Source organism: Haliaeetus albicilla, chromosome 12 (genome assembly GCF_947461875.1).
Source record: "Haliaeetus albicilla chromosome 12, bHalAlb1.1, whole genome shotgun sequence".
Classification (NCBI taxonomy): Eukaryota; Metazoa; Chordata; class Aves; order Accipitriformes; family Accipitridae; genus Haliaeetus; species Haliaeetus albicilla.
The window spans coordinates 29,266,304-29,280,807 of record NC_091494.1 but is presented as its reverse complement, the minus strand read 5'-3'; the positions used below and the strand labels follow the sequence as shown (position 1 = coordinate 29,280,807).

The 14,504-nt window shown below is 38.6% G+C and overlaps 1 protein-coding gene across 1 annotated transcript in view; it reads right to left on the bottom strand.

Annotated features, from left to right (window-relative positions):
* Positions 1 to 14,504, bottom strand: part of GLP2R (glucagon like peptide 2 receptor) — a 60,161-nt gene that overhangs the window by 38,865 nt on the left and 6,792 nt on the right. The window contains 2 exon segments of the mRNA XM_069797642.1: positions 6,583 to 6,652; positions 10,803 to 10,990. Coding sequence (XP_069653743.1) covers positions 6,583 to 6,652; positions 10,803 to 10,990 — 258 coding nt within the window.

Genomic DNA, 14,504 nt, shown 5'->3' with positions numbered 1-14,504 from the left:
CAATTTATACCAAGGTCAGCTATACTTCTCTTGTATTTATGTTTCTGCTAGATTAATTTAGGAATCTGATGATAATTTTGAGGTCTGTTTATTTTTAGAGTATTTTTAAAGATAATCAAGCACACATGGTTGAGTAGCACAGTAAAAAACTGAGTAAAAGGGTAATGAAAAAGCAATACTATTTAGCTACTAACACCTTTTCACCAGTGCATTCTGTACTCCTGCCCAGCACTTTAAAGACCACTTCTTTCTGCAACAGCTGCAACTGTGCTATAGATATCTTTTTTTCCCTCTTTTTTTTTTTTTAGAAAACACAATTGTAAATCTTAGTTTTACTTGCCCATTTGCACCAACTATCTTGCCCTTTTTGCCCGGACAGGGCACAGTTTTGCTGTCCTCTCGTGTCCACAGGGGAGAAGAGTCTTTGCCCTCAAGATTTCTCATACAGTGAAATGGACCATTATTTTTATCCATGCCAAAATCTTCTCTATATAAACATCTCACACAAATGGATTTTTATGTCCTGAGCTTTTGTAGGTACATTTATTTTCTTTTTTGTTTTGTTTTTGATATTTTCAAAGCTGGTTTTGCCTAGGCCTTCCTGTTATATTGACGACCTCAGAGGAGATCAAGAATTCCTTTAAATTGTGAAAAGCTAGACTTCTGGAGAGAATATCATCTGGAACCATTGTGTTAATGTGATCTGTTTAGAGAGAATAGAAATAAAAGTACTTCAAGAACAATCTCCCTTTTATTAGTGTAGCCTTGAAGACAGGCTCAGCTTTGGATTTAGTCAGTTTAATGACAGCATATTCAGCGGAGTCCCCTCTGGTGTCTGGAAATCAACCATCCTGTGATTACAAGAGCTGCTTGCTCCTTTTGGCTGCTCCTAGGCTGCAGGCTTCTGCCTCCTTTCTCTGGCTCTTTCTCTTTGCTTGCTCACCCTGTGCTGCGTTCTGGAAACATCTGTCCCCGAATGCATTTAGCTGCTCCTAAAAGCAAGAACAATCCACCCTCAAACCACAGAGTCCTACTGGACCTGTCACTTTTCTGGGTGAAGATAGACTGAGAACACAAATCAAGCAAAAAATTATGTCAGTGTCTAAATGGGCAGTTGCTCTGATGGACAAATTCTGGCAGGTTATGTGGGAGAGGATTGCTGCATTTATAAGATATGGATGGCACTGTGGCTGCAGAAACACACAGAAGAAACACAGAGGTTGAGGGGATTGTCAGTGGTGTTCAAAAAAGGAATGAGAGAAGAAGCTTAGGAGCCCTGCTTGGACATGCTGACCTTGAGTCGCTCTGTTGGCACTGAGAAGGAGATAAGCAGAAAGGGGAGAGACCTAGATGTTAGCAAGAAAGGGTGAGATCAGGGATGTAGATCAACAGTTGTTGGCACAGAGAAGATAATTAAATTTGTCTCTACTGATAAAATTACTCTTAGGATAAAATCTGCTCTGCTGTTAAAAAAATAAAAATTCCCAGCTATAGACAGATTTTAATAATGATTTTATATATAGTGACTGGTGCGTTTAGGATGTGGTGGATATCTGTGGCATACACCTTATCAATATAAGGGTGGCAACTTTCCCAAGGGGACTCTCATATTTTAAATTGCTCTGTGTAAATATCCATATTTCTGACACATCTTTATCACACAACACTCTGGCTGCAGAGGCCTTTAAGAGGGCCATAGCTGATAATTACTGTTTAGGAAAGGAATGGCTAAAAATAGAAGAGTTAAATGCAAAATTGGTTGGTGTTGTATTAGACTTGGGTTGTTGAAGAAATGTCCAATTAGGAGCAAAGCAGTAGGAAAAGGATAATGCTAGATACTGCTTACAGTTCAGTATCAGCATGATGACTTGATCATTATTTATCCAGGGAAAAGAACATCAGCCTAAGCAGTCTCTGTGTAATATGCCAGCTGGTGTCCTGAAACCAGGGCTTTGACAGGCCAGAGGCAGGCAAGTAGTCAAAGAACACTGTCACTGTAAGTCACCAAAAATGAAGAATTCACTCCTGGTTGAACACGTTACCAATTGTAAAGACCAAATTTTGGAGAGCAGACTAAATATAAGTTTTCTAAAAAAAACCGTTCCTTATATCAAAGGATGCTTTTCAGCTCTCCAGGGAAAATTAATTTCCTTTTGTCTGGACTAGAGGCTTTCTGGAAACTGCCTTTTCACACGTGTGGTTGTCCTGAGCTTGTCTGAGCTTGGTGATGTGCCAAAGGCTGAGATAAATAACCAGGATAATGTATGGCTGTGAATTTCACCTGTATCTTTTTCTTGAACCTATGTTTGTTGGAAAAACAAAGAAAATTGTATTTATTTACTTGCAAAACAAGAACAGTGGAGACTATTATCTAGCTGTTATATGAGACCACTCTTTAATGCATGTTTTTGCTGTGTAAAATTTGGCCTGCCCAATACTCTGCTTTTAGTCTCTCAGCTAATTTCCAGACACCCTACTTTAAATTCCATGGAGTAGAAAGACTATAATTCTTCTTCTTCTGATGGGCTTGCAAGATAAAGAGAGAATATTTACAGCAGCCATGAGAAAGGAATGCAAGTTTCCAAAATAAAAAGTATCTTGACATTTCCCTCATGTAGGCCTTAAAATGCTGGGAGCCAGGGAAGATTCTTCAGACACTCCCAGGTCAGTGAACTTCATTTGAAGAGGCAAAGACATGGAGATGACGCATCTGTAGAAAAGACTGCTTGATTTAAGGGATACCACTTCAGTTTCTAATAAACAAATGCATTAAACAGCCAAGGAAATACAAGGAAAGCCTCACAGCAGCTACCTGGCTGCTTGTTTGGTTCCATTCCTGGAGAAGAGGTTGACATACAGTCGTGAAGAAGTTCACTTAACAAGAGTAAGGAGCATTCTAGGCATAAATGACCGTTTCACATCACTTCCTTATGTAATTGTCAATTTCTACAAAGTTGCAGGAGGAGTCAGATAGGCAATATCTGGTAACTATTGGTGTAAATAGCTGTGAGATGCTTGGTTTTGTACAATAAGACTTTCTGATAAAAAAACCAAATCAAGTCTGTATAAAATCAGAGCTGCACCTGACAAAAAAATTAAAAGCTGTCGGCTGACCTCAAAAATTAATTTGAAATATAGTTCAAAGAACATATAAAATAATCTAAATTTTTAATCAAAAAATGTGCAGATGATTGGAAATTAACAGGGGAGCAGACAATGACCAGTTAGCAAGGGCCATTTAGATCACAGAGAAACATGAACCCCTGTGCAGAGCATGCACTGTGATAGACTTAATGCAACAGTTTACTCCTAGAAGCCACAGCTGGAGGATGTATGTCAGGACTTTCTGAGAATTTATGTTTAGTTGTGGAAATGAAATTACATGAGCCACCTGTAGACAATGTTGCACTACAGGATATTACTGACATTTCTGGAGTTGTAGATGCAAGGGAGGGTGTTGAAAAGGAGTACAAGACAATATTAATAAGTAGTATTTTTCCCTGATGTAACTCTGCCTGGATAGTATGACTAACTTTGATGGTCATGCCTCAAAAGAGATGACAATAAATTTGCAAGTTGTAAGGAAAGTGCTGGAGTGGCCTTAAACGTTAAACTAAAAGACTAAGAAATCCCCATATATTTATCTTACCAAAGAAATGATAAACAAGATATTCAACTGCAAACCATGATGACTTGAATGACAGCAACTTGTGAATTGATCATCAGCTACTTACACAGGGACTAGTAAAAGCAGCTAAAAAAAGCAAGCTTGCTGTTCGTATGTGACTATTCAGTCTGCAGTGGTCTCCACTCTTTCTGGGGAAAATCTGTAAGGAAATATGTATAGAGGAAGGCTGAAGAATGCTGGCAGTGCCTTGAAATGAGGAAAATCAGCTTTCTTTCCCTTCTTGGCTTGAAAGGGATTGATGCAGGTGCCCCAGACAGAAGACTTCAGTGTTTTCTGCAGTGGGACATCCTGTTAAGGCTCTTCTGCATTAAGTGCACTACAGAGCTATTCACTGCCCAGTGAGAAGACAAACTGTGTGGGCCTGGAATAAGGCACTAGGCTTAAGAGGGAAGGGGAAATTCAGGAAGTCGGACATCTTGATGTCATATGTCTGTTTAACTAAGTGAAAAGGATTCAACAAAAAAAATCAGAGACAGGCTTGCCTCTGTGTCTTACATCCATGTTGTTATTATTCCTCAGAGACAGGCGCAGGTTCCCTCTGAAAGAGGAGGGTCTGCAGTGTGGGTCAATGTGAGGAGCACAGCAATCACTGCTGAGATCGCAGGGGCTTTTCCTGCTTTTTCCATTTGTAGGAGAAGGCCCAGTCCTGTGGGCATGTTCTGGGAAGAACCAACAAATTGCTCTCTCCATCTGACATGGGCCTGTGATTACAGATCCTAGTGGGGTTTTATTATGATCTAAATTTTAGGATACTCAGTGCTATCAAAATTTAAATACAATGCATGCTCAGTGGTAGAAGTAGAAGCTTTCAAGTATATTTATTATGGTCTCAAGCAGTGGCAACATGCAACTCAGCATGGCTTTTGATCTCAGTTTTATGCTTCAGTTGACATTCAGCCACTAGCATTTAAACAGGACTTCCAACTCAGAAGAAATTAAACTCCAATGTCCAAGACAGAAGCTCAGAAAATCTGTGACCTTTTGCCCTACACTGGACATTTCTTCACTTCAGGCTATCTGAAGTTTTGCTGGTAGCAAATGAACTGCCTCAGCATGTGAACCTGGTACCCTGCTCACATCAAAGTTCACCTGTACTGCAATTTAATCAAACTTCCCTAGAAGGGTCTTTCAATTAATTTTGTTTGCTCAGAGCCCACAGACTGCACCAAGATGACACCACTGTTTAAAAATATGTTGGATGCAGCAGAAAACACTGCCTGAAGCTCTCCCTTAGGAAGTGGATTATAATAATAAACCTCCTAGGTTGCAAACAGACTGGTTTAAATTAATTTTTTTCATAACTGACTACACTATAATCAGGATTTCACCCTTTTAATTTCTTATACAAAACTAACAGTGAAAGGAAATGTTTCTGTTTATTCAGACTATGCTATTATGGACAGAAAAAAACTTCAGTTTAGGTATAAACTAGAAATAAGAGTGTAAATATTTACTTATTCTTTCAGCCATGGTCTTGGTTTATTCAGATTGATATTATTCATATCTATAGAGGTGTTCGATAGAAAATATGGATATAGTGATTTATTATTTCTTTAAATTTTTCTTTCTTATTAAATAAAATATAAAGAAATACAACACATTTCTTTAAACAAGTTACAGGAATCACTATGACAAAGTAATTCACTGTGATTTATAGTCTTGTAAAGTTTTGATCTCATAGAAATAATTGGGAGATTTTCTGATAGCGTTGATGGAACCAGTGCTTTGGTCAAGATTTCCTACAGATTTAAGGTGTCTCACAAACATGAGAGTTGTTTCAGTTCTATATTCATTTATGTCAGAGAAGCTCTAAATTTGAATTAAACAAAGGTATTAGGAATATTTTCTATTAAAAAAAAACCAAACCAGACTATGTGTCTCCTGGTAACTTTTTCGTAATAAAAAAGCTAGGAACACAATTACGGTCTCTACAGCACACACACATGCAAACCTCTTCCTTAGTAACCCAGCTAAATGGAGGATGAGTAGATAGAAATACCTTATTACTTCAAGTTTAAAGTAAGCCTGTCAATTACACTTATTCTCATGTACACTTATTTCATAGAAATGTACCCTAAATCTATATATGAATTTTATTCAGATGAATTGAAATTTACTACATCTTAGTAAATTATTTTTTAAATATATTGAAATCAAGGTTGATATTAATAAACAAATAATAATGATTAAAAATATAAGTGAAAATTTCCTTGAAGTAAATTATACTGAGATATTTTGTCATTAAATACCTAAAACTCTTCCAAATTAAAAGGCAATATAGACAAAGAAGCGAGCTTTCGGATTTTTTTATAGATTTAGAAAAAAAAGAAGTGAATAGTTTAGTAGGTCTCTACAACAAATAAAAGTAGAAATCGCATACAGATTTATTAGCCTTCTGTAAGAAGCTGAGGTGCAGAATGAAACCAATAACACCAGATTTCACAAATGTGAGATTCAATGCTCACCCCTCGTACAAGTCAAAGGCTAAAAGACAGTGCTAGAAACAAAGCAAAGCTAGTTTTAGAACAGAGGAAAACCGGTAGAAAATAAACATGATTCACAATAGTATTAATATCTGGTAGGAAAATTGAAAAATAAATATAATTCAATACTGATCAATACTGCTATGAAAAGAGATTGTATAAATGGATGTAAACACAATTTAGTCACTGTATGAATGAACATTAATAGAAAAAAACTGTAATAAATGACCTACAGTGAGTTCTAATACAAAACTCTACAGCTTCTCAGTCAACATTTCTCATGACTAATTTTTAATAAATTGCTATGTCAAAACTATTTTTGAAACAAACATGCTGTTTGTGAAGGTTAAAATGTTATGTGCTAGGAATCCACTTTTATGCTGTCCATTATTAATTATTGAATTAGCTTACCTGTTTCACTAGAAACAATATCATGACACAGCTAGCCAGTGTGACAGATATTCTGGACAAGAGTCCCATGTTGGAACAGAGACCAAGAAGTGTCGCCATGCCCGTTCTAATAAATTTGTCCCCAATATGCTGCTATTTCACAATGCTATAGATCAATTATATCACCGTGTCCTGTGAAAAAAGTAAAAATGTCTTCTTTTATATGTGCAACTGTCTCATGAATCTTCTTACAAATAAGTGAGGAAGTCTACTAAAGTGTCTAGGCTTGCTAGACTCCAACTACGTTTTGTTTTTTCTGATTAAAGGCAGGGAGAATTTACTCTAAACTTCACAGAAAGTCTGCTTATTGTAGCTTGACCTTTAGCCAATAAGAAGTCAGCAAACTATTAAAACATTAAGGGGCTGATCCTGTTCCCTTGAAACTCCACGGGAATTCTGCCAGTGGTTTTGCAAGAATGCAATCCAGCTTCATAAATATATATATATATATATTTATATACACCTCATGAAACCATTAAAAATGCCTTAGAACACAGAAAAACTTTGTGTAGGAAGCTTGCTGAATCCAGTTGGCTGTTAGGAAGCAGCTCAGTAATAGCTGAACTTTATCCTTTCTGATCATATTTTGTCAAATCTGCACAGTCAGCGCAGGATTGGGGAGAATCTAAATATGCTTTAAATAAGTTTTACTACAGTTCTTGTGACATTCAGTGTTTTTTTCACAGCTTCAGCTGCAAGGTTGGAGAAACTGTCAATGACTTTCAGCTTTAATTTTCAAAAAATTGTAACTTTTCTAGTGGCAGAGAAAAGCCTGGAAAACATTAATAAATCTATGTGTTATGCAGGCTCAGGGAATAAAACCATCTATACTATAATAATTTTAGGGTCTAGCTTATGATTGTCATGCTTTGAGTTGGCAATATGGAGAGTAAAGAAGATGTTGCCTCCTCCATTTCCAAGAGAAATGAAACTTGCAGCTATTTATACTAGAGGATAGCTCATGCTCTTTCCAGAATTCACAGGCATCCTGAGCAGCTAAGCTGGAGAACAGACAGAGGTACAATACTGGGACTGTGGAGGCCAGCAGTAGTCCCATTTTCAGTGCCAGACATAGGCTAAAGCCAAACTGTGTTTAGCACACCCCATCAACCTGGCCAGCAGTGTGACCTGACTCCCCCTCTACACACGTGCTAAAACTTTCTCTAGAGGAATCCAGGAGGTGGAAGGCCATAACGTATACCCATATCTCATCTTTACACAAAGTCTGGATGTGGTAAAAAAGAGTACTGGGACATGGGGTATAGAAGTGGTCTGGGGACAAGTATTTCAGGGTGGAAATGCATCCAGCCAACTCTAGAGGCTTGACAGTAAGGGCAGTGCTGCTCTGCACTACTGTGCCTCCTGGGTTGATGTGTCAGTATACACATTCCTCCCTGCCACACCTAAGGGCAACTCTGGGGACCAGGGAGAGGCACTTCAAAGCCCCTGTAGCAACTGCTCATCTGTGTATTGCTGCAAGGGATAGAAGCACATTTTATATTGGCCATACGAGTAAGGTCAGCTCTGTATCAGGTTAAAACCAGGAGACCTGAATAGTGCTCTGGCATTGGAGCTGTTCTGAGATCACCATGAAAAATGTCCTAATATTCAAGAAACCCTGAGGTCTGTCTAGACCCTAGATGAGCAGATCCACAGGGTGTCCTGTGGTACATCCTCACTATTGCTCAGTAGTATGTAATTCTTATCTTCTCTACTGATAGGTAGCACCCAGCAGCTGAGGCTCTGTTTTCAGTTTTTGACTTCTACAAGTTGTTAGTTTTTACTTGCTCACTTTTAAAAATCATCTGAAGTTTATACTTGAATGACCTCTGTGGTCCCTCTCTAGACTTAATGCTACCCAGGACTAGGCCAGTACAGGAGACCCACATTAAAGTATGCCCATATTGTAATTGCACTAATAAACTGTGTCGCTATGCGGTAAAGACAGAATGCAGAGCTGAAGTTTGAATTTCTGGGTTACTGCTCAGAGTTTTTACTAGAACAATGTAAATCAGGAAGGTCATAATGCTGAACACTAGCCACATCTGTCCACCCTCATTCACTCTCAACTTTACTCCAGCAAAAATCACTGAATATAACACTTTGTTTGAAGAAAGATCCAGCTAATCTATTTGCTCCTCTTTTATTTTCTTTCTTTTTTCACAGTATGACAGGTCTAACCAATAAATGCTTATGCAATACATTTCTCCTATTCTTACATGGCAAACTGATTTAAAAGTTTGTGGTACCAGCACTGATAGGGCATAAGCAGAAAACTGGCTCGGTGAAAAATCTCAGACTGCGGTTGTCAACCAGAATATATCAACTGACAGAGCTTTTTCTCAAGTCTTCTAAGATTGTTTCAGAGTCTAGTACAAGGTCTATTTAGTCAAAGAAGACAACAATGCTATGGCATTTATGCTGGTTAAATTTTATAATGGGCATAAAACCATAAAGTTTGTACATATTGAAGAGGTGTCAGTGTTATTCCCAAGTGAACTCAACTCCCTTGAGTCAGTGGTTTCACAGCGCTCAAACTATGTTTGAATACAGCCATATGCAGATTACTCCTGGGAACAGGAACATGGATAAGTGTTTAATCCTTAGAATGACTTCCCTCCCTCCCTCCTTCCCTCCCACCAATCCTTTTCTCAGACTTGCTGGGCAGTTGGTAATGCAGTCCAGAAGCAGTGTCAATGCACAGAGGCTTCAAGTGGAGTTCACGAGTGCTACATCCTTGTGAAAATACAGTAACATAAAGCTGTAGGAAAAAATAACTCTTGGCTCAAGCTACAGTCTGCCTTTCAGGTTGGGAGTTTTGCTCTACCTTTTTAGTCCAGATAACTGCTTGATCTTTCACTCTGTTGCTGGCCAGCTCTTCAAGCTAAGATCTTCATAACAGTCTAAAGCAGGCATTTATCCTGTTTCTTTGAGTTTTATGCTGGGACTTGTCTAGCCACAACCTTGGCTTCTCCAACCCTGATATCTTCTGGGTAGAGATTTGTCTTAAAAATCAGAATGATTTTCATTAGAAGATACATACGTGACTTCAGTGTCTGTCCTGTGGTATCAGTCTCCCTTAGGGCATGTGTTTTGACCTTACAGTTGTAAAATGAAGCAGTCATTTACTAACACTTCTGCTCCTTCTGGTTCTTTGCATCACTTACTTGCATTATCAAGCATGCGGAAAAAGCAACATATATAACATGTCAAGGTGGGAAATGTTTCTTAGAGGAAGGAAAAAAAAATGCTATTTCACAGAGAGAACAGATGGACAGACCAAATTAAGATAATTCAGCTTTTTCTCTACTGTTTCACCTAACTTGGGCAAGACTTCTTGTATGTCTTCATGGAGGCAGACTGCGTGGTGCTCAGAAGCCCATCAATAGCAGTGTCATGTACCTTACAGCTTTCATTTGTCACTGGTGGAATTTCAAACAGATGCAATCACCTTCCCAGTGGTCTTGGGAAATGCTGTAATGCTGTGAAATACTCTAATTTAGCAACTGGTTTTATCTCAAGAATTTCTTTATAGTAAGATTCACAACTGTATTTGATTTAATCAGTGTTCAGTGTAACAGAAGCATTTGGAACTGCAAGTTTTTGTTTATTTCTTAGTTGAGAAAGGAGAAGTTCCATTAGTCTGACTCCACCTGCTGATCAAGGTAAATATGCAAATTTTGTTTGTAGAAATAAAACTTTTCTGATCTCATAGTGGGGTACTTCCAATGCTTTTGTGTTCCATGTATCTTTACTCCTGTGATTCATGGGGCAAACTATAATTTATTATCCCACCTCCTCATATTTCTTTCACAAGACATTGCTGCCAAACAACACTGTCCTATATTCTTAATCTCTCCTGCCACATGATTTCTGGTCATGCCCATATCTCTGCTTTCTGTCTTAACTACTAAGCTGGTACAATTTTCTGAGAAGAATGAAGAATGGGATGGTAAATACAGGCAGGTGATTCACCAGGAAGATATATACGTAGTTTTGTAAAAGGTTGTTTCTAGAATAATTGATAGTGCAGTCCTGGAGGATGCCAGTTTCAGTCCCAGCTGCAGACAGACGGCAGAGAGCCTCAGCAGCATTTTCTCTCAGTTTTCTCTCTTTAGTCTTCTCTATTACAGCATTCAGTAGCAGTTACTGGTGTGAAGGGACGAGAAAAGTTGCCAAACCTTTCTGTACAGGACAGAGCAAAGGGGATCACTGCATCCGCTTTAATAGTCCTGATGCCAGCAACAGCAATGCTGTGCAGTATATCTGGGAGACAGGAGATGACAAGTTCATTGACCGAAAGTTTCATGCTGGGATTTGGTATTCCTGTGAAGAAATTATAGATGAAGAAGGTGAGTAAAACCATGTAAATTTACTTAAGAAATTAATTAGGGTTCTTCCTACTTATTTGGTGTCATTTTCTTCTTTGCTGCAATATTGTGTATGTATTTTAAAGGAAAAAGTATCCTTAAAAAATTGCTCTTCTCTGGGAAGGGGGATCTTAGAGGGTACTATCTAGTCAATTCCTAAAAAAATCCTAATAAATTCTGCAAAGAACTTTAGAGTGATAGGTTGTAGTACAGACGAAGGGGTTTTTTTATTCTTCTAAGCAGAGCAGCAATTTACGTTACTTTAACAGGAAAGTGTTTTATTTTTCTGATGTTTTTAGTCCCTTAGGGAAAAATGCCCATATTTGCCTTATGATTACTTATGATGCCCTATGGCAACATAAAAAGCCCAATGTGATTTTTTTGTTTTAAAAATAGTTTAAGTAATTAAATCTGTGAGATCTAAGTTATTTAACAGATTTCCTCTTAAGCACAGGTATTTCTACTTTCTTACTGTGATCTCACCTTTCATAAATCAAAGCAGAAGAAGATTAGTTTCACCCTGCTAAAACATAATTTGGAGACTTACTAGTCGTGAGTGGTGGCATTTAATTGAGTTTCACTCTTGAGTATGTAAATGTCAGTAGAATGAAATTAGCTTGCCATTAAAGAAAGCTTCTGGTTAATTTTGGATGTTTGTATAAAGGAATTGCTTAGCTGGTTCAAGAAATAGGGCATTTATTGTAAATCCATATCAAAACTAAGTTTTTCCCCTTATTGTCCTGATCAGTTTACAAATGACAACTAGAACAAAACTTCAGAGAAATCAAATCAGCTGTCATCTGTACTACAAAATGCAAAGGTTTTTGCAGTCACCTGCCCTGAAAGTCCAGTTCTACCAGAAGGTCTTGTAAACTATGCAATTTCAACGGGGTGAATGTTGAAGATGAGAGCAAAATACATGTCCAAAAGACATCTTTCAGGTGGTGATTGCTATGGATACCGGGGTTGCTTAATTTGTGCATCTGCTATGGCAGTTTTTGTTTTCCAACTTGGTGCAGTTAGTAGCTGAAAAAAACCCACCCTGTATTTTCAGAGCAGAGCAGAATTAATTCCAAGAGCTTCGTTCACAGCATCTGTGTAGGGGTCAGGAGGTCACATGGGTTTGAAAATCAAAGCTTACAGAAAGAAACTGTAATCAAACTTAGAAGAAATTTGTGTGAGCAGCAGCCTTGTTGCTGTAAGGAGAGCAGGTCTTCCTTCATAGGGAAGATAGTACACAGGCTGCCAGTCTTTCAAAGGAATTGATTGTTTTCCCATTCTGGCTTTCACAGCTACAACCTTTTGGAAATCAATTCATAGCCTTTCTCTAAATCTCCCAGACTCTGGTTCTGCCTTGAAAAAGTCTCGAAGGATTCTCCGGCTAAGTCCCAGGAGTAGGTTCATGTACCAGGGACTCTGTGTGTACAAACATACATCAGAAACAGTTGCTCCTGATCATCTCAGTTTGCGCCTTTATGATAGATTTTGCATTTTCTTCTTTCTAGTAATCTCTTTCTTTAGATCATTACAGAATACAAAATAATCCTGAGTTTTATTTTAAAGTAATTTTTTTTTTTTAAGGTGAGAAATGTAGAAGCTTCATCGGTCTGACTCCAGCTGCTGATCGAGGTAGTTATGCATATTTTGTTTGTGTAGATAAAACTTCCCTGATCACATTTACCAGTATAAATTTTCTGTATTTTGATATCAAGAATGCTTGCTTTAATCCCACACAGTTTTTTGTCCTTTATTTAGTTTTTCAACTTCCAAATGAAGTCCACATGACTTAAAATATGAATCTATGTCTTTTGAAAACACTACATTTGAATACAAATGTTTTTTAAAATTACTTTGAATATGGGTGCTGGAAGACAAGATCTGTAAGTTTTTGCTCCCTCTCTCCTTATACCTCCATATTCACAGTCAGGAATTTTGTGGCTTGCACCATGTGGCCGGGAGAGAGTAGAGGGACAGGTAGTGTGTGAACAAGGGTAGGCAGTATGCTGAGGGGACTTGGGGGAGATGTGTTGTGGACCAACCCAATATTGATGGCAGTCTGAATCCCCTCCCTGTACCTTACGCAGAGCTGTAAGGAGGCATTTCCATTCTCCTGAAAGCAGAGAGTTGCCCACTTCCTTTCAAAGAAAGGTTCACATTCCTATAGAACATGCCTGCAGATGCTGTTAAGTACCCCCGCTCCGATGTAAACTCTATTAATGATATGGTTAGACGAATCACTTTGCAAGTGGCTAATCCAGGAAAAAAAGTCTTCCTTCATCCCCAGGGCATTGAAATTGCCTGTCCAGGATACTGGGACTGGAGTACTTTCCTGGATACGCAATTTCAGCCCCTTGGGGAAGAAGAAAGACTTAGTATCTGAAGGCCAGTCCTCCTGCCCTCTATTGCAGCTTGTCACTGTGCACAAGTAATTCAAGATTTTTATAGCGTGAGAAAAGAATATAAATGAGATGTGGTTCTTAGTCACACAGACACAGTCCTCAGAAAGGAAGGGTGGATTATGGGCCCTGCCCTGAGCGCTCCTCACATGTGAAACCGCTGGTGGACATAGTGCTGAAACTAACTCTGTGAACAGCATCAGCAAATGCCACAGACACCTGCAGGTCAGATCAAGACAGCTAAGACAACATCTAGGGACCTGATAACCACCATGGGAAGCTATCCCTGAGTAGCGAAATCCTGTGTGGAAATAGACTCCTGCCCTGCACAGGAGAAGAGCGAGTTTGTGTTCTGCACATGCATACGGCTGCTATGTGCGCACAACTCAGGATGTGTCAGGCTCACCTCTCCTGAATTTATCATTCCTAGGCATCATACACAGGCATTATCACAGTTGTTCAGAGCATATGTAAGATGCAAGCTCTGATAGCTGGAGCAGCCAATACTGTTGGACAATGTAACATTTGGAGTTGCTGAGCAAAACAAGAATATTTTACTGAGACAAAGATTTGCTGAAGAAATAAATTTTGCCCAGGAAGCCCCACACATTGCCTGGCCCAAGAATTTAATGTCTAAATGGCCTTTGAATCAGACAAGTCCCACAGACACTGTCAGAGCCTGCTGTAGGGGTAGTTTACCACATAAACATTGCTTACTGTTATATGTAGTGTTTAGTAATCAATGACGTGTCTTAGCAGTATTTCTATTTTTAAGTTATGATTGTTAGTATATACCTCCACATGAAATCATTATTTGAATGTGCAACCAGGTGTCTCACGACACACTTACTTTTTTTAAAAAAGGTTTGGGAAGGTTGCTGTCCAGTTCTTGCTGTTATCCGGACACAAGAAGACCTCCTGCTCCTGACTGTGGGACATTAGCATGCTAATAGTAAAACAGCAGGCTGAGAAACTTTAATGGGAAGATTAACTTCTTGCATAAGATGTAGTTAACAGATATCCAGAAAGAGATGAATTAGCAGATAACCAGAGAAATTAATCTCAGTGAAACCTGGAGGGTGTTTGGTCTCATGAAGGCTTCTCTGTCCAAAAAATC